This window comes from Schistocerca serialis, chromosome 6 (genome assembly GCF_023864345.2).
Source record: "Schistocerca serialis cubense isolate TAMUIC-IGC-003099 chromosome 6, iqSchSeri2.2, whole genome shotgun sequence".
Taxonomy (NCBI): domain Eukaryota; kingdom Metazoa; phylum Arthropoda; class Insecta; order Orthoptera; family Acrididae; genus Schistocerca; species Schistocerca serialis.
In genome coordinates, this window is record NC_064643.1 from 630,412,737 (window position 1) to 630,435,283 (window position 22,547).

The 22,547-nt window shown below is 43.8% G+C and overlaps 1 protein-coding gene across 1 annotated transcript in view; it reads left to right on the forward strand.

Annotated features, from left to right (window-relative positions):
• Positions 1-22,547, forward strand: part of LOC126484254 (trichohyalin-like) — a 731,617-nt gene that overhangs the window by 409,671 nt on the left and 299,399 nt on the right. Inside the window, exon 2 of the mRNA XM_050107675.1 lies at positions 13,445-13,594. Within this exon, the coding sequence (XP_049963632.1) occupies positions 13,445-13,594 (150 nt within the window). The remainder of the gene's footprint in view (positions 1-13,444; positions 13,595-22,547) is intronic.

The following is a 22,547-nucleotide window of genomic DNA, read 5'->3' on the forward strand; positions in this document are numbered from 1 at the left end:
CAGTTCAACAGATTTTCTGGTTCTAAAATTCGACAGTATTATGCAGTGTTACAACTTGTTGTTCTGCGTGAATATATACCAACTTGTATAGGGAAGAAACTCAGTTAATGCCTAATTAGGCTGGCGACCGTATTATTATCAAATTGGTAGCATCTTCTGGGTTGCTTTTGATCCATCCTGACGTGTAATTGCATTTCGAACTTACTTGACGGATCATTGTTATTACAGAGTGGATGTAAGTCTGATTTGCCACCACTTAGGTACACGCGGTTGATAACTATACGAAAATCCTTTCTCATAAGGTGAATCCCGCTCACTTACCATAGCACAGGCTTTACCGAGTACTGTGTCAGGGATTACAATGTGCGTGGCAGACGTGCGGGGTGAACGTGAAGTGGATCACGGAGGCATCCTTCGGAAACGTCCGCGCCAAATCTGGCGAGAGCCGCGGAACCCCAGCCTGCTCCTCTAAAATGCAGCGGCGGCGAGCCCGGGCCAGTGGCGGGGAGCGAGGCTGCGAGCGCCCGCATTGAAGTTTTTAATTCCGCGCCGGCTAAATAATTCAGGCCGGCTGGTGGCTGGTGGCCGGTGTGGGCGCGCAGCTGCGGCTCTGCGTGTCCGGGCCGGGGTGCGATCGCGCGCGCCCCACACGCCGAGGCCTGCGCGCCTCCGGAATAAAACATGGCCGCGCCTCCTGCCCTGCGGGCGTCCGCTCGGCCGCTCTTAAGTGCTGCTCCCCCCACACACAGCACCGATATTGCGGCCTTCACGCCCCGGCACCGTCGTACTGTAAACGCTGCGCCGTCTACACTCTCTGCCCTCTTGAAATATTCACGTAACACATCTGTAGAATACCTCATAGAATATGTCAGCATGTGGTTTACTGACTACGGCACCTCCCACTATGTCGCAGGTAATAATTGTACACTGCCTGACACAAAGCTGAAGTACCCAGAAGGGTAGGAGGAAATGTATCCTGTATCACTACTTGTCATTTCCTTTTCCTGTTCCACTCGCAAATAGAGCGAGGGAGAAACGACTATCGATATGCCTCCCATTGTATGTTGGCGGCAGTAGAATCGTTCGGCAGTCAGCTTCAGATGGCTGTTCTCTGAACTTTCTCAATAGTGTTTCTCGAAAAGACAGTCGCCTTCTCCCAAGGGATTCCCATTCGAGTTCCCGAAGCATCTCCATAACACTTACGTATTACAAAATTGTTAAGGCTTTCGTGGCCACTTGTTGACAAACTGCCGATTGGCTTCTGTCTCGGGTTCTTCGGCCGACGTTCATCCAGTGATTTTACTGACGTTTCGCCAGCACGAGTGGCTGGCATTGTCAAAGCTTCACCCTCCATTGCCGGTGGTGAACTGGAGCCGAGCTCGCGGCCGCAGACTATATGTACCTGGCGCGCCAACGTCCGAGGGCTTCTCCGTGGTCATTTCCGGTGCGGTTTTCCTCTTGCTGCCTGCGACGATCGTTCGCTGGAGTAAGGGAAGCCAGGATCCGTTTACCTTAAGGCTTTCCTCTTTCTTGTTGAAACTGTTCGCATGTTTTTGTATTTCTACAGCTTCTCTGAACAAGCGCGTGTGATAGTGCTTCTCTATAGCCAGAACTTCCGTGTCATTCGCACCTACCGGTAACAAATCTAGCAGCCCACCTCTGAATTGCTTCGAAGTCTTCCTTCAATCCGACCTGGTACGGATCCCAAATAATCGAGCAGTACTCAAGAATAGGTCGCAACAGGGTCCTATACGCGACCTCCTTTACATATGAACCACTCTTTCCTGAAATTCTCCCAATAAACCGAAGTCGACCATTCGCCTTTCCTACCACACCTCTCACATGCTCGTTCCACCTCATATCGCTTTTCTACGTTACGCCCAGATATGTAAACGACTTGACTGTGTCAAGCAGGACAGCAGTAATACTGTATCAGAACATTACAGGTTTGATCTTCTTAGCCATCCGCATTAACTTTCATTTTTCCACATTTAGAGATAGCTGCCATTCACCACACCAACTGGAAATTTTATCTAAATCGACTTGTATCTTCCTAGTCACTCTACTTCAGCATCTTACCGTACACCACGGCATCATCAGCAAACAACCGCAGATTGCTGACCAACCTTCCGCCAAATGATTTGTATGTGTAGAGAACAACAGTTGGTCGCTGTATGATGTTATTTCAGTGATTACAAAATAGAGTCAAATTTACAAAGAACTTGGAAATATAGCCCCACGTGTCAGTATGGCGTTGCACCCTATCTAGCCTGGATGCATATACTGATTCGTTTGCGAAGGGTCTCATAAAGCCGTAGTATCCTGTCATGCGGCAAGCAGAGGCGTGGCTGTTGTAACTGGTCCTTGATATTCTGGATACATACACTGGGACGGAGTAGACGTCTGACCTGGTCCCACGTATTTCCTATCGGGAACAGATCTGGGGATCTTACTGGCTACGGAAGTACCTCAATATCACACAGATAGTTCACAGAGAACGTGGCATATGGAGACGAGCATTGTCCTGCTGAAAAACGGTACCACAATGCCATCCCATGTGAGGTAACACATTAGGACGAACGACGTCCGTATCTTACCGTGATGCTCTCAGTGTTCCCTCAGTTACTACCACCGTGTGTCGTACCCGATGGCTACACACACCATTTCGTCAGACTCTCACATACATTGAAAGAATGAGACATCTCCCCAGGTCTCTGTTACACTTGCAGACGATAGTAGCGGATAACGCGATTCATCGCTTAACGCAATGCGACGCAGTTCGTCAGCAGTCCGTGCTTCCGAAGTCGGCGAGTTTATGTTGTGTTAACTGCAGCCTACACGTGGGACGGTAAATCACCTAGTTCGACTGCTTCTAGTCTCCGAACAATGTTGCAGGATGACACAGAATGTTACGGGGAGGCCACAACTTGCCCTCTGGTGGCAGCCGCAGATGTGAAAGGATTTCGGTGCACACTACAGTGATTCTTCCTTGAGGTGATTCGACATGGTCGACCAGAACCTTGGCAATTGTGCCTGTCGCCACATTCCCATACACTCGAACGTGGAAAGTGGCAGTGTGAAATACGAATGCCTCACAAACCTGGTTGTTGCACAATTCGACCAGCTGGCCAAATGGAGATACAGAATGAGCCTCGATCCAAATTTTGTCAGGTGCTGATAACGCTGTCTCAAATGAATACGTGGTACCTCTGTGTCCTTCACAGTGTTCATTCAACACCTGGCACTGTTCGTGTCCCTTATGTACCGTAATAGGTCTGATAACAACAGTAAACACAAACAACGCTAATGCACTGTCGTGGCCGTTCCACTTGTCGCAGAGAGCTGCAACGATCATCATTTACATGTCCGACAATGGTGTGTATGTGTACGAGTTACATTTACGACTGACCATGTCTTTTGGATGGTTCACTTTTGTCAGGCAGTGTATTTAGTTTGTACCCATATAGCTTCATCGTGGGATAACCAGACAAACACTTCATAATATTCTTGGCAGGTTTGCAGCGGGATGATACAATCATCGTGGCACAATATTTCAATGGTCCAGCTGGCCGTCATCTTCAGGTGAGAAAGCTATTAGCTATATCCCGCCGGAACGGATTTCTATCGTGAACGACGCACGTTTTACACTCCGCGGAAATCAACAGCGCGTGCGCCAGACGTTAGCGCTGTTGCCAGCTACCGCAAAGTGAAGGCATGGTACCACAGTGTTGAAAGCTGGCAGGGACGATGAATCACTACCAAGAATATTGTCAATACTTTCTGCCGACTGAGTCAAAGAATTGCGTCTTCTGTGAGGTAAAACAGGATTCCACGCGTTACTTAAAGGGTAGCGCTTGTCTGTGTTGGTGATATTATCGAACAGTCTAACTTTAGTTGTTTCCTTTAAGGCACTGTCCCAGTAGTGAGACGCAGGAGCAAAATGTCTGTAAGTTTTCCTTTTTTCAGATGGCGTACCACAGCATGAATTTATTAAAAGATACTTGCTTTTTCCACCTCGACTTTATTAAGATCGAAGATCAGCCCGGATGTTTATGTATTTATTGCATTCCTTTGTAACCTGTTATCGATAATTAAACACAGGTTGTATTGAATTCTTACAGAAATTACGCAGTATACATTGATTCTGTCCTACACAATAATACACCTCCCATCATGATAACTACTTTTACTCTTAATAATAATAATAATAATAATAATAATAATAGCCGCGCGCGTTATAACGCCGCTTCTGGGACTCAGGGACGCGCGCCGGACCTGGATCGAATTCACCCGTGGATTACCGACGAGGACCGCTGTGCTGGCCAGCTTGGGTGTGGTTTTCATATGGTTTTCTACATCCGACAAGGTCAATACGAGGGTGGTACCCACGATCCAGCTCAGTTGCGCGATTCGCAAACGTTTCGAAAACGTTCAAACACTTGCACGTAGGATAACACTAGACACAGACAGTTGGGACACACAAATGCTGTCTCTGTGGGGAAGGGGTTCGGCAGGAAGGGTATGCGGCCACCTTCTAGCGCTAACATAGCCAAATACAGATTAATATGCCGAATCTATCAAGACACGGGATAAGGCCGTGGAAAAAAGGACGAAGAGACGAAAAAAGAAGCTGCATTATGATCATAGTCAATTGTTTCACACGTTCAGGTGATTCCGGCGCTGTGCCATTCTCAAGTGTTTGCTATTATGCTCTCATGTTCGTGTAAAATAACGAGGGTAGGTGTAAGCACTTGAAAATTACAAGTTGTCGAAATTAGGTGATCGTTTGAAATAAATGTGATTATAAGCTGAAAAATAGAAATGTTTCTTAGCAACTACCTGTGTCTCAGGCTACGTCATTCTGTGTTTCTCAGTTAGACAGAACTCCGTCAGCTCAGGTTTCTCTGGTTTTAGTATCTTCTTTGGCGATGGTGCTCAACACATCTGTCGTGAACCGTACTACTTATCTGTCCAATATAGTAGGTGACTTGCGTACTCATGTTGCCCAATGCTTAGATTGACAAAGACACGTCTCATTATACAGTCACTCTTCTAGTGTTGACACTGTCACAAAAGGAAAGAGGGGAAGGAGGATTTGAATTTAAGGTACTATCAACAAAGAGGTCTTGAGAAACGGAGCATAAGCTGTGAAAGAATGAAGAAGTAAAACCTTTCCAAAGCAACAACGACAGCAGATGCCTAATGTTATTTAGGTAAACAACGAGAAACCTAATTCTCGCTTTTCTTGCGAATGCGAGTCCAGTGTCTGAACACTGCACCACCTTCCTCGGTCACTCACTGTCGAAGCTCTTTCTCCGTGGTTAGTCGTTTAAAAGTACAAAGTCCACGGTATCTGTCGAGATCAGTACTCGAACAGTGCACAACCGGACTCGCGACATGGAAAAACTCACCCACTTCATCCAGGCAAGCATCACCAGCAGTACCTAGAGTAGACAGTAAGTGACTAAGCTCTACAAAAAAATGGTTCAAATGGCTCTGAGCACTATGGGACTTAACTTCTGAGGTCATTAGTCCCCTAGGACTTAGAACTACTTAAACCTAACTAAGCTAATGACATCACACACACCCATGCCCGAGGCAGGATTCGAACCTGCGACCGTAGCGGTTCCGGACTCTAAGCTCTACAATTTGGGAAACCTTGATATTCGCTGCTGCATATTGGCGCAAAACAGAAACGGTGCACATTAATATTTAGCTGTTATTACACTTTTTCAACCAAAGTCGGTTGAAACAATTCGGAATTTGTTGTGGGACATCACTGAACATCCCTGCAACAGACACTATAATTTCATAAATTTTTGATAGTTGGCGGCGCTATACGTCGGCTGCAAAGTGGCGTCTGTGGCGGAGGTGCGTTCCAAGCAGAGAGCTCTCGTTGAGTTTCTTATGGCGGAAAACCAGAGCATCGCAGTTATTCATAGGCGCTTATAGAACGTGTACGGAGGCCTAACAGTGAACAAAAATACGGTGAGTCGTTGGGCGAGGCATCTGTCATTATTGCAACAATGTCGCGCAAACCTGTCCGATCACCCGCGTGCCGGCCGGCTGCACGCAGCTGTGACTCCTGCAGTGTTGGAACGTGTGGACACTCTCATTCTAATCGGCGGATCACAATCGTACACCTCGTTCCCCAACTGGACGTCTCTGTTGGTAGTGTTGACTCACTCGTCCATCAGTTGGAGTACTCGAAGGTGGGTTCCTCGCCACATAACAGAAGACCGTCAAGATCTGCGAAGGACCAACAGTCCGGAACTGCTTGCGTGTTACGAGGCTGATTGTGACTTTTTTTTCTAGCATCGTCATAAGCGATGAAGCTTCGAACCAGAAGCAAAACGACAATCCATAGAGTGGCGCTACACCAGCTCTCCTCCGAAGTAAACGTTCGAAGCTGCACGCTCAGCCGTTAAAGGCATTCTGGAACTTTGAAGGGGTTATGTCCTCCATCGTGGCACAACGATCAACTCGGAAGTGTATTGTGCTATCCTCAGGAAACTGAATAAACGACTTCAGCGTGCTCGTAGTCACAAAAATGCAGACGAACGTGCCTTTCTCTATGAGAACGCAAGGCCCCACACAAGTCGGAATACCCGAGAGGAGCTCACAAAACTTCATTGGACTGTTCACCCTCGTCCACCCTACAGCCCTGGTCTCGCACCTTCCGACTTCGATCTGTTTTGGCCAATGAAAGATGCACTCCACGGGAAGCAGTCCGTTGATGACGGGAAGTTCTTGATGCAGTAAGACGTTGGCCGCAACGTCGACCAGTAGAGTGGTACCACGCGGGCATGCAGGCCCTCCCACTAAGGCGGCGTAAGGCCGTCGCATTGAACGGAGTTTATGGTGAAAAATAGCATTTTATAACCAAAAATGTGGGGAATAATATACTATATTGGAATCCTGAATTAAACCAATCTGCTTTTAGAAAAAAAGAGCAAAGTATAAGTAAATATTTACATTTGAACAAGTGTGTAATATCAAAGCACAGCGCAATTTCCAGTTCGTTTACGTGGTGTTCTTGGTTTGTATGGAGAACGTATCAAATTTGAATTACTGGATATTTAAATGGTGACCCGTTCAACTACGTTGCATAATACTTATTTTGGCACAAGAAGCGCACTACTTGATTTGATCATTTATTACGTAGGTCAATGGGTTCAGCTTTAGCGTTTGCAGAATGATACCATGACGGCGAAGTGACACTTTCGTCAGTCGGCCACACATCCGGAGCGCAGTCAACACCAGGGCTCGTTCAGGGAACTCCACCCGTTGGTAGTCTGCGCCCAGTCCTGGAAAGGCTTACGAAGATTGTTCTCGCCGTTGCGTTGTGCTCCGTTCCGCTCCCAGAACAAACGAAGAGCCAACCGGGCTTGTAAACACATAACACAAGACTAAGGAACTGAGAAACGAGATGGTCTGGCACTTCTTTGGGAATACCGTGCCCGCAAAGGCAAGAGAAGACTCCGCGAAACATCCAGTGAAACAACGCCTTTCTATCTAACATGCCAGTCAACATTCCTTGCAGACGGAGAGATGGAGATTTCAGTCGGCAACAGTTGAAGGAAACGGTCGAGACAGCCTCTCACGTTGGTGTCAGATATTACAGAGAGATGCATTCTGAAATAGAACAGTAGGCTCTATTACTACTGTGGGAAACCCAGCAGACAATCTACATTGCTGCTGGCCGGGATGGTTGCAGGTCAGATCCATTTCCACATAACAGTCTTCAACAGGTTCGGTTTATTAGTTCCGCAAGGAGATGGCGACACTAGAGAAAGAACGAATGAGAGAAGTATCATAACAGAAGTAACACAAACATCAGTACTATAGTCGGATAACTGGTAAGTAGTTTTGTGCTGAACTCCTTTTTCATCTTTTTCTTTCTTTTCTGGTATTTTGTGGCTTATGTAGCAAGAAATAAAAAACATAACGTATTAAATACAAATATATGTGCTTATGGCCTTACAATAATTATTGAACGCCCCTCGTAATTTGTGTTAATCACATTTGTATACAAGAATTAGTGCACCTAATCGTAGAAAGTTGTAGTGACTAAAATTGAAGATTATATACTCTGGCTGAGGTAATGTAACTACAGTACATCACAACTGCTTTTATTGCCGTTTGAGTTATCAGTGATGACAATGGTTAAATTGGCGATAGTTGTCCTTTACAAAATTACTGAATCACTTATTCTTTGAACACCTGACATCTTCCACCACGAGCTAATATTTAAAGACATTGATATACATATTCTATTAATGAACATCGTAGGGTTGTTTCCTCGAGTGTTACTTGTTAATTCTTTTAGTACAAACTGGACATCGCCAACCAGACTTGCTTAATGCATACAGTTACAGATCATTGCGTGGGAAGTATGTCGACGTTGTACTACTCGTAGCTTTCACGCTGCATGTGCAAGGCAGCGGCGTCTCCAGGCGACGGGTGTTCCTCGTGTTTGGCGAGGTTCAGGTTGGAGTATATCACGCGTGCAGCAGAATGACTCATTGGGAGAGTGCTTAGAAAATGTAGTCCATCAACAAAGGAGGTGGCTTACAAAACAGTCGTTCGACCTATACTTGAGTATTGCTCATCAGTGTGGGATCCGTACCAGATCGGTCTGACGGAGGAGATAGAGAAGATCCAAAGAAGAGCGGCGCGTTTCGTCACAGGGTTATTTGGTAACCGTGATAGCGTTACGGAGATGTTTAATAAACTCAAGTAGCAGACTCTGCAAGAGAGGCGCTCTGCATCGCGGTGTAGCTTGCTCGCCAGGTTTCGAGAGGGTGCGTTTCTGGATGAGGTATCGAATATATTGCTTCTCCCTACTTATACCTCCCGAGGAGATCACGAATGTAAAATTAGACAGATTAGAGCGCGCACGGAGGCTTTCAGATAGTCGTTCTTCCCGCGAACCATACGCGACTGGAACAGGAAAGGGAGGTAATGACAGTGGCACGTAAAGTGCCCTCCGCCACACACCGTTGGGTGGCTTGCGGAGTATCAATGTAGATGTAGATGTAGATCATCATTGCTTACACTCAGGACCAAAGTCATAGCCTTCAGCACACATCAGAGCTTCGCACATCAGACGTGGCAGCCAGGTGTTCCCAGCAGCAGCGCGTGTAAGTCTTGCTTCCCTGGCATTCCGAACAATTCTCCCGTGATGTGCTCTTACTTTTGATTGCCCAGTCTCGGTTTTCAACCCCATCACTCTAATTATTTGCTAATAACTTTCATTGCTCCTGAGTTACGCCGTTTCATCTTCACTGTCAAAACGTTCCTTCTGAAAGCATATGCACAGTTTGCCTAATTTTCCGCTGTCCCTTCCAGGATTTGTAAACCTTTGTGACCTCACAAGGTCATAAAGCCGTGGAGTTCGGGGACAGAGTTCTGTCTCAACACTGTGGCCGACCCCGCTCATCGACAGCAACATGAGGCTCCTCTCACAACTTCAGTAGCGCTCGGGGAGGCTTGGGTGACTAGCATTCTGTCCAAATAACGGAACATAAGTGGAGCAGTAGGAGGGACATTAGGAATATAAACAACATGAGAAACAAGGTTAAAGTCTTACAAACAAAATCACAGAATATGAGCGGAAATGGGAAACTTGTCTGAATGGAGACGGCGACAGCGACGAGTCCCCGCCTGATTAATCTGGTAACCTCAAAGAATTATTTGAGTAAATGTTCACTGGTTAGAAACTGGATTGTCTTGTACCAGAAAGAAAAATTTGAAATTACCTATACTTTAAACTTTCTGACAAATTAAATCTATTATTTACTTATTTATTCCTCATAATTTCAGCCTGTTATTTCGATAGCGAAAATAGGCCATAAGCACATATACGAGGTGCGGCTAGAAAAAACCGGACTGATGCTGGAAAAAACATTTATTTACAATTATTTACAATTTCATGTTATCTCCTTCAATGTAATCTCCTCCTCGGTCTCTACACCGCTCCATACGAATTTTCCACTGTTCATAGCAATGCTGCAGATCATTTTCGGTAAGTCCATACATTACTTCCGTCGCTTTTTATTTTACTGCTTCAACAGTCTCAAATCTAGTTCCTTTCAAAGCTGACTTGACTTTAGGGAAAAGAAAAAAGTCACAGGGGGCCAAATCAGGTGAGTAGGGTGGTTGATCTAAGATGGGAATGTTGTGTTTTGCCAAAAACGTCTTCACTGACAACGCACTGTGAGCTGGGGCATTGTCTTGGTGAAGGATCCATGACTTTTTTCTCCACAAATCGTTCCGTTTTCTCCGTACTCGCTCACGTAGGGTAGCCAGGACGCTAATGTAGTAATGCTGATTCACTGTTTGTGCCTCTGGTACCCAATCAATGTGCACAATCCCCTTGATGTCAAAAAAAAAAAAAAACAATCATCATTGCCTTGAATTTCGATTTTGACATTCGTGCTTTTTTTTGTCGTGGAGAACCAGGAGTTTTCCAATGCATCGATTGGCGTTTAGTTTCGGGATCGTAAGTAAAAAACCGCGTTTCATCGCAAGTAATAACATTTTGTAAGAAGGTGGGATCACTTTCAATGTTTTCCAGGATGTCAGAACAAACCATTCTTCGGCGTTCCTTCTGTTCAATTGTGAGACACTTTGGAACCATTTTCGAACACACTTTGTTCATGTTGAAACTTTCATGAAGAATCTGCCTAAAACTTTCCTTGTCAACTCCTGTTAACTCAGACACTGCTCTGATTGTTAAACGGCGATCTTGTCGAACAAGTTTACCGATTTTTTCAATGTTTGCATCATTTTTTGCTGACAATGGTCTGCCAGTGCGAGTGTCATCACTGGTGTCTTCGCGACCATCTTTAAATCGTTTAAACCACTCAAACACTTGTGTTCGCGATAAACAATCATCGCCGTACACTTGTTGTAACATTACAAACGTTTCACTTGCAGATTTTCCTAGTTTGAAACAAAATTTGATGTTAACACGCTGTTCTTTCTGTACACTCGACATTTTCCGACGCACAGACAAAACGTCAACTACTTAAAACAGACGCCACGGGCAGACTGAGTGCAGGAGGCAGATGAAACTCGAGCAGTAGGCGGAGCGAGAGTCACGTGACAGGCCACGCGACTTTCAGCCTTATTGCATTCGTTTTATTGTTTCACCAGTACTAGTCCGGTTTTTTTCTAGCCACACCTCGTATTTGTATTTAATACGTTATGTTTTTTACTTCTTGCTATATAAGCCACAAAATACCAGAAAAGAAAGAAAAAGATGAAAAAGGAGTTCAGCACAAAACTACTTACCAGTTATCCGACTATAGTACTGCTGTTTGTGTTACTTCTGTTATGACACTTCTCTCATTCGTTCTTTCTCTAGTGTCGCCATCTCCTTGCGGAACTAATAAACCGAACCTGTTGAAGATTGTTATGTGGAAATGGATCTGACCTGCAACTATCCCGGCCAGCAGCAATGTAGATTGTCTGCTGGGTTTCCCTCAGTAGTAATAGAGCCTACTGTTCTATCTCAGAATGCATCTCTCTGTAATATCTGACACCAACGTGAAAGGCTGTCTCGACCGTTTCCTTCAACTATTGCCTGCTGAAGTCTCCATCTCTCCGTCTGCAAGGAATGTTGACTGGCATGTTAGATAGGATGGCGTTGTTTCACTGGATGTTTCGCGGAGTCTTCTCTTGCCTTTGCGGGCACGGTATTCCCAAAGAAGTGCCAGACCATCTCGTTTCTCAGTTCCTTAGTCTTGTGTTGTGTGTTTACAAGCCCGGTTGGCTCTTCGTTTGTTCTGGGGGCGGAACGGAGCATAACGCAACGGCGAGAACAATCTTCGTAAGCCTTTCCAGGGCTGGGTGCAGACTACCAACGGGTGGAGTTCCCTGAACGGGCCCTGGTGTTGACTGCGCTCCGGATGCGTGGCCGACTGACGAAAGTGTCACTTCGCCGTCATGGTATCATTCTGCAAACGCTAAAGCTGAACCCATTGACCTACGTAATAAATGATCAAATCAAGTAGTGCGCTTCTTGTGCCAAGATAAGTATTATGCAACGTAATTGAACGGGTCGCCATTTAAATATGCAGTAATTCAAATTTGATACGTTCTCCATACAAACCAAGAACACCACGTAAACGAACTGGAAATTGCGCTGTGCTTTGATATGACACACTTGTTCAAATGTAAATATTTACTTATACTTTGCTCTTTTAATAGGTGTGCTTGACGGCACCATATCATGTTTCCATTATTATTTAGTGCAATATCTATGTAAGAGTGTTTTGTAAGGTTGGAAAGTGGCCAGTTTGGTGAGGGGATCATTTCAATACGTTTAGTTTTAGAAAAAAAAAAACAATGTATTTTCGATAATGATCATTTTAACAAAAATTTGTAAGAAGTTATGAACATGTCGAACGTGATATGGTTTCCGTAAATGCTAAATAGGCTGCGCTGCTGCGTCTCGTAGTCTTTGCCCATGGCCTTTAGCGGGCAGTTACTCGGTTAGTGTAGACAGAAGCTGATGGGTCTAGATAGCTTTCGACACGAGTTGAACTTACTTGTTAGAGGCTATCCAGCCTCACTGTTTCAGCACTATGAAATTTTACAGGTGATAGAATTGTGAGCAAGCCTTGGAGGCTTTTGACATTTTCACGGTGCTTTCAGGCGTTGTATATTTGCGCTACTGAAAGGATTTAATTTTGGACGAATGTTAGTCTGTATCGTGATGAACTTTAGCTCATGGTGAAGCAGCATCACTGATGTACTTTAATATTATCGAATAGTTGGGACTTGGACTTTGGATTTGCTTCCAAGGTAGCTGATTTAACTGAGGTATCTGTTAAATGTTAATATTTTCTTTACTTCACGTCTATGGCCACAAATTTTCGTGTCATCAGACTACCGGTTTGGGTCTATAATGACCATCTCCAAATCTGTTTTATAAAAACATATCCTAATACACTGGCATCGTGACCATAGACGTGAAGCAAAGGAAATTTATTCTACTTTCGGGTCACTGTTCAATTCGCGACCATGTTGCAGCTTGGGTTAAATGTTATTCGATATCTTCACCGTTCTTAGCTAAAAGGTTAATTCATTAATTCGATTTGGAAACCAACCCGCATTTAATGACTTTATGTGAAGTTGGAGCTGTTATTAGAGCAGAGTGACGGCGTGGAGGAACCTCCCGCATGATTCTAGAGCCACACTTTGCTGTGAAGTTCGTTCATTATACCGGACTCTAATAAATCCTAGAACCAGTTTGACAACAATGACGCAACACGACGTGATAAATTTCTCAACTTGGGGAGAAGGTCGGCTTACAATGCGTAAATTTTAGCCCACAACTTTCTAGGTTATCGTTTCACTCTGTGAATACTCCGCTGAATCTCGGACGGCCGCTGAGTACTCATTCTGACGCAGCTGTTTGTGTCTGGTGTTGCAGAAACAAGCGATGCTGGTTCGCCAACTGGAGGAGGAGCTGCGAATGCGAATGCGCAACCCGAGCATCGAGATGCAGCAGCAGATGGAGGTGCTGTACGCCGAGAACGAACACCTGACCCGCGAGATCGCCATCCTCAGGGAGACCATCAAGGTAAGAGCTCCCTGTTCATCCCCACTGCCCTGCCGGCCAGCTGTCTTCATTCTGTAAAATATAATGCCTGACTTAAAACCCATTTCCTTTTAAGTATTTTGACTGTGATACTTTAACAGTAGAATGGATAGAATATTTTTGGTGTTGGGCATTGGTTAAGTGAGAAATGTAGTACCTTTGAAAAAGGAACTGTTATATGATGCGAACATCTTCAAAAAAAGCAAAATCATTTTACCCTCATGCCATTTGCGAAAGCGATTAAAGAACTACGTCATTATAAAATGATAGCTAAAGTCTACAATTCTGGGGAGACAAGGGAGGAAATATAGCTGCAGGAGAGGTAATTTCTCAAAAACAGGTTGGGATTAACAAAACAAAGAGATGACATTGCGGTTTACAACATGTACGGAAGCGTGTGGTAAACAACCACATAGAAATAATAGAACATTATTCATAGCAGCATGCATACTTTGACTGACCAAAGTTCCATTAATGACACAGCTAGCAATCATTGTTACAGCAGCTACCATTCACAATTATGGCATTCAGTCACCATCTACATTCCAGTACTATTCGACTTCTCGGCGGTTCTGCAGGTGTGGGTAGGTGAGGCTCTGAAGCTCTTCGTCCTTTTGTTCCCTTCGAGGACTGTTGTTAGAACTAACTCAGGAAGATTACACTAAAATGTAAACTTCCAGTTCTACTGGGCTACTACAAATTCATTCGTTTTCAGAGTTCTACATTTGCTAAATTATTATATCTACAAGCATGACTGAGGCATGAACAGAACTGTAAACTCCAGTTTTGCGTTTTGGGTCTTACAAATATTCTATGAGCGCCCTCTGGTCACACGAAACACGTCGCAGCGGTAGTTCCGTATCTTGTGTACCAACATCCTGTCAGTAGTCACCAAAGCAGCACTGATGCATTGTCTCAGCTATTCCACTGTTCTTGGCATTGGGGTTACGTAAAGACACTCCTTAATGTACCTTCAAACGAGAAAGTCACAAAGCATTAGCAGGTGACCGGGCGGCGAGGGAACCTCATCACCTTCACCACTAACCCTTGCAGCAGTTCGTAGTTCAGGTAGTGACGACCACTCATGCTCCGATAAGGGTGTGACCCGTCTTGTTGAAAGACGAAATTCTGGGAATCAGCCGTCAGTTGTGGAAAAAAAAACCAACCGCAACACATCAAGGTAAGAAAAAAATGGTTCAAATGGCTCTGAGCACTATGGGACTTAACAGCTTAGGTCATCAGTCCCCTAGAACTTAGAACTACTTAAACCTAACTAACCTAAGAACTTCACACACATTCATGCCCGAGGCAGGATTCGAATCTGCGGCCGTAGCGGTCGCGCGGTACCAAACTGAAGCGCCTAGAACCGCTCGGCCACCACGTCCGGCATCATCAAGGTAAGTGCTACCCGTCACATTCTTCTCACAGAAGGAAAACGGCCCTTACATCTTCGTCTGAGACATGGCACAGAAAACAACCAGTGTCCCTAAATTGTCGATACCAACGCATATTGCTCCGTTTAGATGGCGGTTCTATTCCATAAGTCCTTCTGAATGCACGCTGAAATATTGTAACAGATGAATATCTCGCATATTCCAACGCACAAAAACTCTTTGCTTGTTTTGTCGCCATTTTGTCACGGCACTGCACTCATAACGCCAACAGGTAGGAGCAATACAAACTCAGTGAGTTTATGGTTCTGTTCACGCATCGATTATATTTGAACTTATAAAACTTTGGAAAACAAAGAGCTTGGAAGAAGAATGAATCATTTATAGTAGCCCTGTCTTTTCCACTGAAAATATCGTTATTTTCGTTGTAACACTAATGTTACAGTTTTCAGTAGCAGGGCCATGGGGGAATTTGGCCTATTTTATTTACATTTGTGACATCACGTGAGTCGGTCAATGCCCTACCTTATCGGTTACGTCAATCACAACCCAAGAAGCCACATATCATTTCTTAGAAGACTGGTTCCCATTATAACGAAACAGCCTATTACAGCCTAGTATTTCAGTGGCCATTAATAGGAAACAACTAAACACAGTGTAGATGCCACGTTCAAAAGTACCGGAAATTTATGTGCCATATTCAGACGAATTTATAAAAAAATTACATAAAGGGTGAAACCTGCAGTGTTTTCACATCTGAAATGCGTTAACTTTGTCATCAGCAAATCACACACACACACACACACACACTAACAAGCTCTTGTGAGCGTCCACAGTTTGATCTCTGTTCAAACCAAATGGCTCCAAGCACTATGGGACTTAACATCTGAGGTCTTCAGTCCCCTAGACGTAGAACTACTTAAACCTAATTAACCTGTGGACATCACACACATCCATACCTGAGGCAGGATTCGAACCGCTCGGTCACAGCGGCCGCCTTGATCTCTGTACCACACTTTACGTGAAACAGAATGGACCCTCATATTAAATATTTCCATGACTGAATTCTACGAAACACATAGTGCTTGCCAAGTGTTGCAATGTCAATTCTACATCTAAAATACCTGCTGAGTATTCATCAGCAACACAATATTTCTGTCAACGTTATTTCCACATATTATCAAAAAATGTTTATGTCAGTTGTTACAGTGGTATTTCCATATCTAAAATATCTGTCGAAATACGTAAAACGTTTTGGCATTTCGATCGTAGGCTTACTTGAGGCTACATTGCTTGTAGTACAAAGATTGAACTATGAGCACGTGACATTTTGACACGTATTTCAATAATGCATTGCCTCCCAAAGAATCATTTTAGAAGGAACTGTTCTACACTCCAAAAATGTAATTGATGATATGGCGTACCTAATATTATTTTTTATTTAGGTTTGACCTAGGCCTACTCGAGGTTGTGTTCAAAACGAAGTTTCGAGGAGGGCTGCGATATTTACCGAATGGAACTATGGCGCCACAACCTTTATTTCTATAACAAACTACTAAACAATAACAAAATATAATCGTAATGCTGCAAAATGCAAGATGTAAACGCACAGTATAGCCAAAGACAAAGGAACTGACCGGCCATTTTTGGAGGGAAGAATGCGTGATGATGATGTCTTAATTGTGTTGTATACTTAAACTACATATTTTTGTAATATGCTAGGAGACCTTCAGAATGCATGGTATACAAATGTAAACATGACCAAAGACAGTAGTGGAACAAGGTTACACACACGAGCTGTTTTTTTTATTGACCAATAAAATAATGCACAGTGACTGGCTGTTTCAATTCACGACCAGTTTAATGCTGTCATTACGTAATGTATTCCACCAATGAAATGTGACGTCATACAGTCAAGGTCAGTGAGCACATGACATCATGATGAAGTCATAGCACAGTGGGTGCAGTTTGTTACATCATGGATGAGGTACTGACCTACAAATCTGACTTAACGAATCTCACTAAGCGTTTTGCTTGATAGTTCCGATAATTCTCAACTTACCGACTAATCACTTTTGCTTGTTGAAATAAGTGACAATTAGCCATAACAAGTCTTAACTTGCTTAGTCGAAGACATAGAGGGCAGTGTATTATAATTTTGTTCGATCGTGATGATGTTTGGGGCAATTTTGTTGTAACATTACGATATGTCGGGATAGTTTCTTACACTGATTAGCAGAGGTAATTTGGTTCAACTTCATGTAACAAGAGTGATGCATCGAAGAATTTGTTACACGAAAATTGTAACATGAGAGTGAGTAGTTGCAGTTTAGGTGTAAAAGTGGTCTTATTTAGTAGCTGATTGTTTGAAATACTGTTCTAGAGAGGCTTGGCACCATAGATCCGGTCAGTACCTCTTGCAGCATTACTTGTAAGTTCTTTTGTACATAACGTTCAGTAGGCTTACTTCAAATGTAAATAAAAAGCAATATTAGGCTGTTAATAACATCAAGAATATTTTCAAGTGTAGAATATGATGCACTAGCTTTGTGCTACCTAAAATGGTGCTTTCTAGGGTGAAACATGACTGAAAATTTTATAAAAATGACAAGTGATGACAGATTGTTATACCAAGTACCAGTAATACAGCTTTGACAAATTTTAGATGTCAAGATACCATTGTAACCCCTCTCAAGTATCATCTGCAGTTATAGGCTTGGGCACATTAGTTTTGCTATAGTATCATTTATGCCAAACCCTGTATGTTAACTGTCTCTTTAGCACGTTATCTTTTAGCCACATTTGTTTAGGGGTGAAAATAGCGTTGGAGCACTTAGTCTAAGTGTTCACGATCATGTTTTACGCATAAGTTGTGTGTGTGTGTGTGTGTGTATAAAATACATTGTGAATCTGTATAAGGATCGTAGAACAAATCTGGAGTGGAAAATAAATAATGTGAGGGCCTGTTGCGACAGTTGCTTTTGAGCACAGCAATGCTGACGTTTCTGGGAGTACATAGTGATCGGCACTTTCATTTTAATGGACGATAAAATACTGAGATGTGACTGGAGGGAAGGGATGGAGAGGGGAGTGGAGTGGGAGACATTACAAAGCACAACTGAGCTAATTCTGCTGTCCTGGATTTTTGAACTTTTTAAATTGTTTGAGAATATTTAATTTCTTTTTTTATTTTTCAACCATCTTCCATTTTTAATTTTCCCCAACACCGTCTTTCATTTATAAATTTCTCACCAGCATCTCTTCGATATTTCTATTTCTCACCGACCACCATCTTGGACTTTTGAATTTCTTGCTGCCACCAGCGACTGCAGTGTTGACTACCAGCACAAACTTGAACTGTGGACTCGAACATACAGATTAGATTAGATTATTACTTGTTCCACAGATCATGAATACGACACTTCGTAATGATGTGGAACGTGTCAGGTTAATAAAAGGTGTCAATACAAGATATTACATTACACAAAATATTACATGACACTTAATATTTCGTTTTTTGGGTGGGGGTGGGGAAATTACCCACTTACTATATTCAAAAATTCATCTAATGAGTAGAAGGAGTTGCCATTCAGGAATTCTTTTAATTTCCTTTTAAATGCTATATGGCTATCTGTCAGACTTTTGATGCTATTAGGTAAGTGACCAAAGACTTTTGTAGGAGCATAATTTACGCCCTTCTGAGCCAAAGTTAGATTTAACCTTGAGTAGTGAAGATCATCCTCTCTCCTAGTGTTGTAGCCATGTACAATGCTATTACTTTTGAATTCGTTCGGATTGTTAATAACAAATTTCATAAGTGAAAATATATATATATATACACTCCTGGAAATGGAAAAAAGAACACATTGACACCGGTGTGTCAGACCCACCATACACTGCGAGAGGGCTGTACAAGCAATGATCACACACACGGCACAGCGGACACACCAGGAACCGCGGTGTTGGCCGTCGAATGGCGCTAGCTGCGCAGCATTTGTGCACCGCCGCCGTCAGTGTCAGCCAGTTTGCCGTGGCATACGGAGCTCCATCGCAGTCTTTAACACTGGTAGCATGCCGCGACAGCGTGGACGTGAACCGTATGTGCAGTTGACGGACTTTGAGCGAGGGCGTATAGTGGGCATGCGGGAGGCCGGGTGGACGTACCGCCGAATTGCTCAACACGTGGGGCGTGAGGTCTCCACAGTACATCGATGTTGTCGCCAGTGGTCGGCGGAAGGTGCACGTGCCCGTCGACCTGGGACCGGACCGCAGCGACGCACGGATGAACACCAAGACCGTAGGATCCTACGCAGTGCCGTAGGGGACCGCACCGCCACTTCCCAGCAAATTAGGGACACTGTTGCTCCTGGGGTATCGGCGAGGACCATTCGCAACCGTCTCCATGAAGCTGGGCTACGGTCCCGCAAACCGTTAGGCCGTCTTCCGCTCACGCCCCAACATCGTGCAGCCCGCCTCCAGTGGTGTCGCGACAGGCGTGAATGGAGGGACGAATGGAGACGTGTCGTCTTCAGCGATGAGAGTCGCTTCTGCCTTGGAGCCAATGATGGTCGTATGCGTGTTTGGCGCCGTGCAGGTGAGCGCCACAATCAGGACTGCATACGACCCAGGCACACAGGGCCAACACCCGGCATCATGGTGTGGGGAGCGATCTCCTACACTGGCCGTACACCACTGGTGATCGTCGAGGGGACACTGAATAGTGCACGGTACATCCAAACCGTCATCGAACCCATCGTTCTACCATTCCTAGACCGGCAAGGGAACTTGCTGTTCCAACAGGACAATGCACGTCCGCATGTATCCCGTGCCACCCAACGTGCTCTAGAAGGTGTAAGTCAACTACCCTGGCCAGCAAGATCTCCGGATCTGTCCCCCATTGAGCATGTTTGGGACTGGATGAGGCGTCGTCTCACGCGGTCTGCACGTCCAGCACGAACGCTGGTCCAACTGAGGCGCCAGATGGAAATGGCATGGCAAGCCGTTCCACAGGACTACATCCAGCATCTCTACGATCGTCTCCATGGGTGAAGAGCAGCCTGCATTGCTGCGAAAGGTGGATATACACTGTACTAGTGCCGACATTGTGCATGCTCTGTTGCCTGTGTCTATGTGCCTGTGGTTCTGTCAGTGTGATCATGTGATGTATCTGACCCCAGGAATGTGTCAATAAAGTTTCCCCTTCCTGGGACAATGAATTCACGGTGTTCTTATTTCAATTTCCAGGAGTGTATATATATATATATATATATATATATATTTATATTTATATTTATTTATTTATTTATTGTGAGTCTACAGTGAAGATTCCTAGCTCTTTAAATAAGTGTCTGCAGGATGATCTTGGACGAGCTCCAGCAATTATTCTGATTACACGCTTCTGTGCAATGAACACTCTTTTACTCAGTGATGAGTTACCCCAGAATATGATGCCACACGAAAGCAGAGAATGAAAATAGGCGTGGTAAGCTAATTTACTGAGATGTATATCGCCAAAATTTGCAATGACCCCAATAACATAAGTAGCTGAACTCAAACGTTTCAGCAGATCTTCAGTGTGTTTTTTCCAGTTCAAGCCCTCATCAGTGCATGCACCTAGAAATTTTGAATATTCTACCTTAGCTCCCAATTTCTGATCGAAGTCTATATTTATTAATGGGGTCATTCCATTTACTGTGTGGAACTGTATATACTGTGCTTTGTCAAAGTTTAATGAGAGGTTATTTGCAGAGAACCACTTAATGATTTTCTGAAAAACATCGTTTACAATTTCATCAGTTAATTCTTGTCTGCTGGGTGTGATAGCTATACGTGTATCATCGGCAGCAAGTACCAGCTTTGCATCTTCGTGAATATAGAAGTGCAAGTCATTAATATATATTAAGAACAGCAGAGGACCCAAGACCGAACCTTGCGGCACCCCGTTCTTGATTGTTCCCCAGTTTGAGAAATCGCCGGTTTTTTTGCATATTATGTGAACTGCTTATTTCAACTTTCTGCACTATTCCAGTTAGGTATGATTTAAACCATTTGAGCACTGTCCCATTTATACCACAGTACTTGCGCTTATCTAGAAGTATTCCATGATTTACACAATCAAAAGCCTTTGAGAGATCACAAAAAATCCCAACGGGTGACTTCCGGTCACTCAGAGCATTTAACATTTCAGTAGTGAAAGTATATATAGCATTTTCCGTTGAAAAACCTTTCTGGAAACCAAACTGACATTTTATTAAAACTTTATTTTTACAAAGGTGTGAAGCTTCTGTACAATACATCACTTTTTCAAGAATTTTGGATAAGGCAGTCAGATGAGAGATTGGGCGATAGTTGTTGACATCAAATGTATCCCCTTTTTTATGCAGTGATTTAACAATGGCATACTTCAGTCTGTATTGGAAAATACCCTGCTTCAGAGAGTTATTACATATGTGGCTAAGAAACCCATTTATCTCTTGGGAACAAGCTTTCACTATCCTGCTGGAAATGCCATCCATTCCATGTGAGCTTTTATTCTTGAGAGAGTTTATTATCTTCCTAATTTCAGAAGGAGAGGTGGGAGGAATTTCAGTTGCATCAAATTGTGTGGGTTAGGCTTCTTTAATTAACTGCCTTGCTTCTTGTAATGAACATTTAGATCCTATTTTCTCTACAACATTTAAAAAATGATTATTCAAAATGTTTTAGTCTTCCGGCTTGTTTTTTTGTCAAGTTTCCTTTCTCTTTGATGGTAATGCCGTCATCCTGTACTCTTGGTTGCTCTGTCTCCCTTGTAATAACATTCCAAATTGTTTTGATTTTGTTATCAGTGGTATTAATCTCAGACATGAGATATATGCTACTACCACCACGTCAAGAAATGAGTTGTACCTTCTTGGATTGCGAAGGGTAAGGGGAGGACGTGGCTTGTCATGTGATGACGACGAGGATGTCGATGATGAACGATGACAATCATGACATCATAGATAAGGGAGTGTGGCTTGTGACTCATGGGCAGGGACTTACCTCCTCACATGACGTTACAGATGTAAACAAAATTGGCCAAACCCCACTATAACGCCACTAATGTTATCTAAATTTAAGTTTCTGTCTTGCAGCGCATGTGGGAATAGCACTTTTTTCATTCACGTAGTTTTGTAAGTGTGAGCTATGATGAGAATGTGAGTTCCTAACCGTAGAAGTGCGAGCTCCAAAGGCATAATATCGTCATTATTCACTTCACCTTCACTAATTCCCTGTTTTGCACACGTGGTACCTTGGGATGCCACTGTGACACCTTTCCTTACATTCTACTGGCAGTCTGGGACTTTGTTCGCTAGGTCGTCAGTTGTACATAATTTTTAGGGGTCTCTTAAAGCTGTGTAAATATTGGGTGCAAACTGTCTATTCTGGCTAGATATGTTAAATAATGCACGGTGAAAGACAATGTGTTTGGTGTTCCTTTGCTCCGTCTTTCTGCCTGAGTGTGCGTAGCTCCAAGATGACTGGTACGCACGTAAACTGGGGCATTTCGTTGAACATTCCAA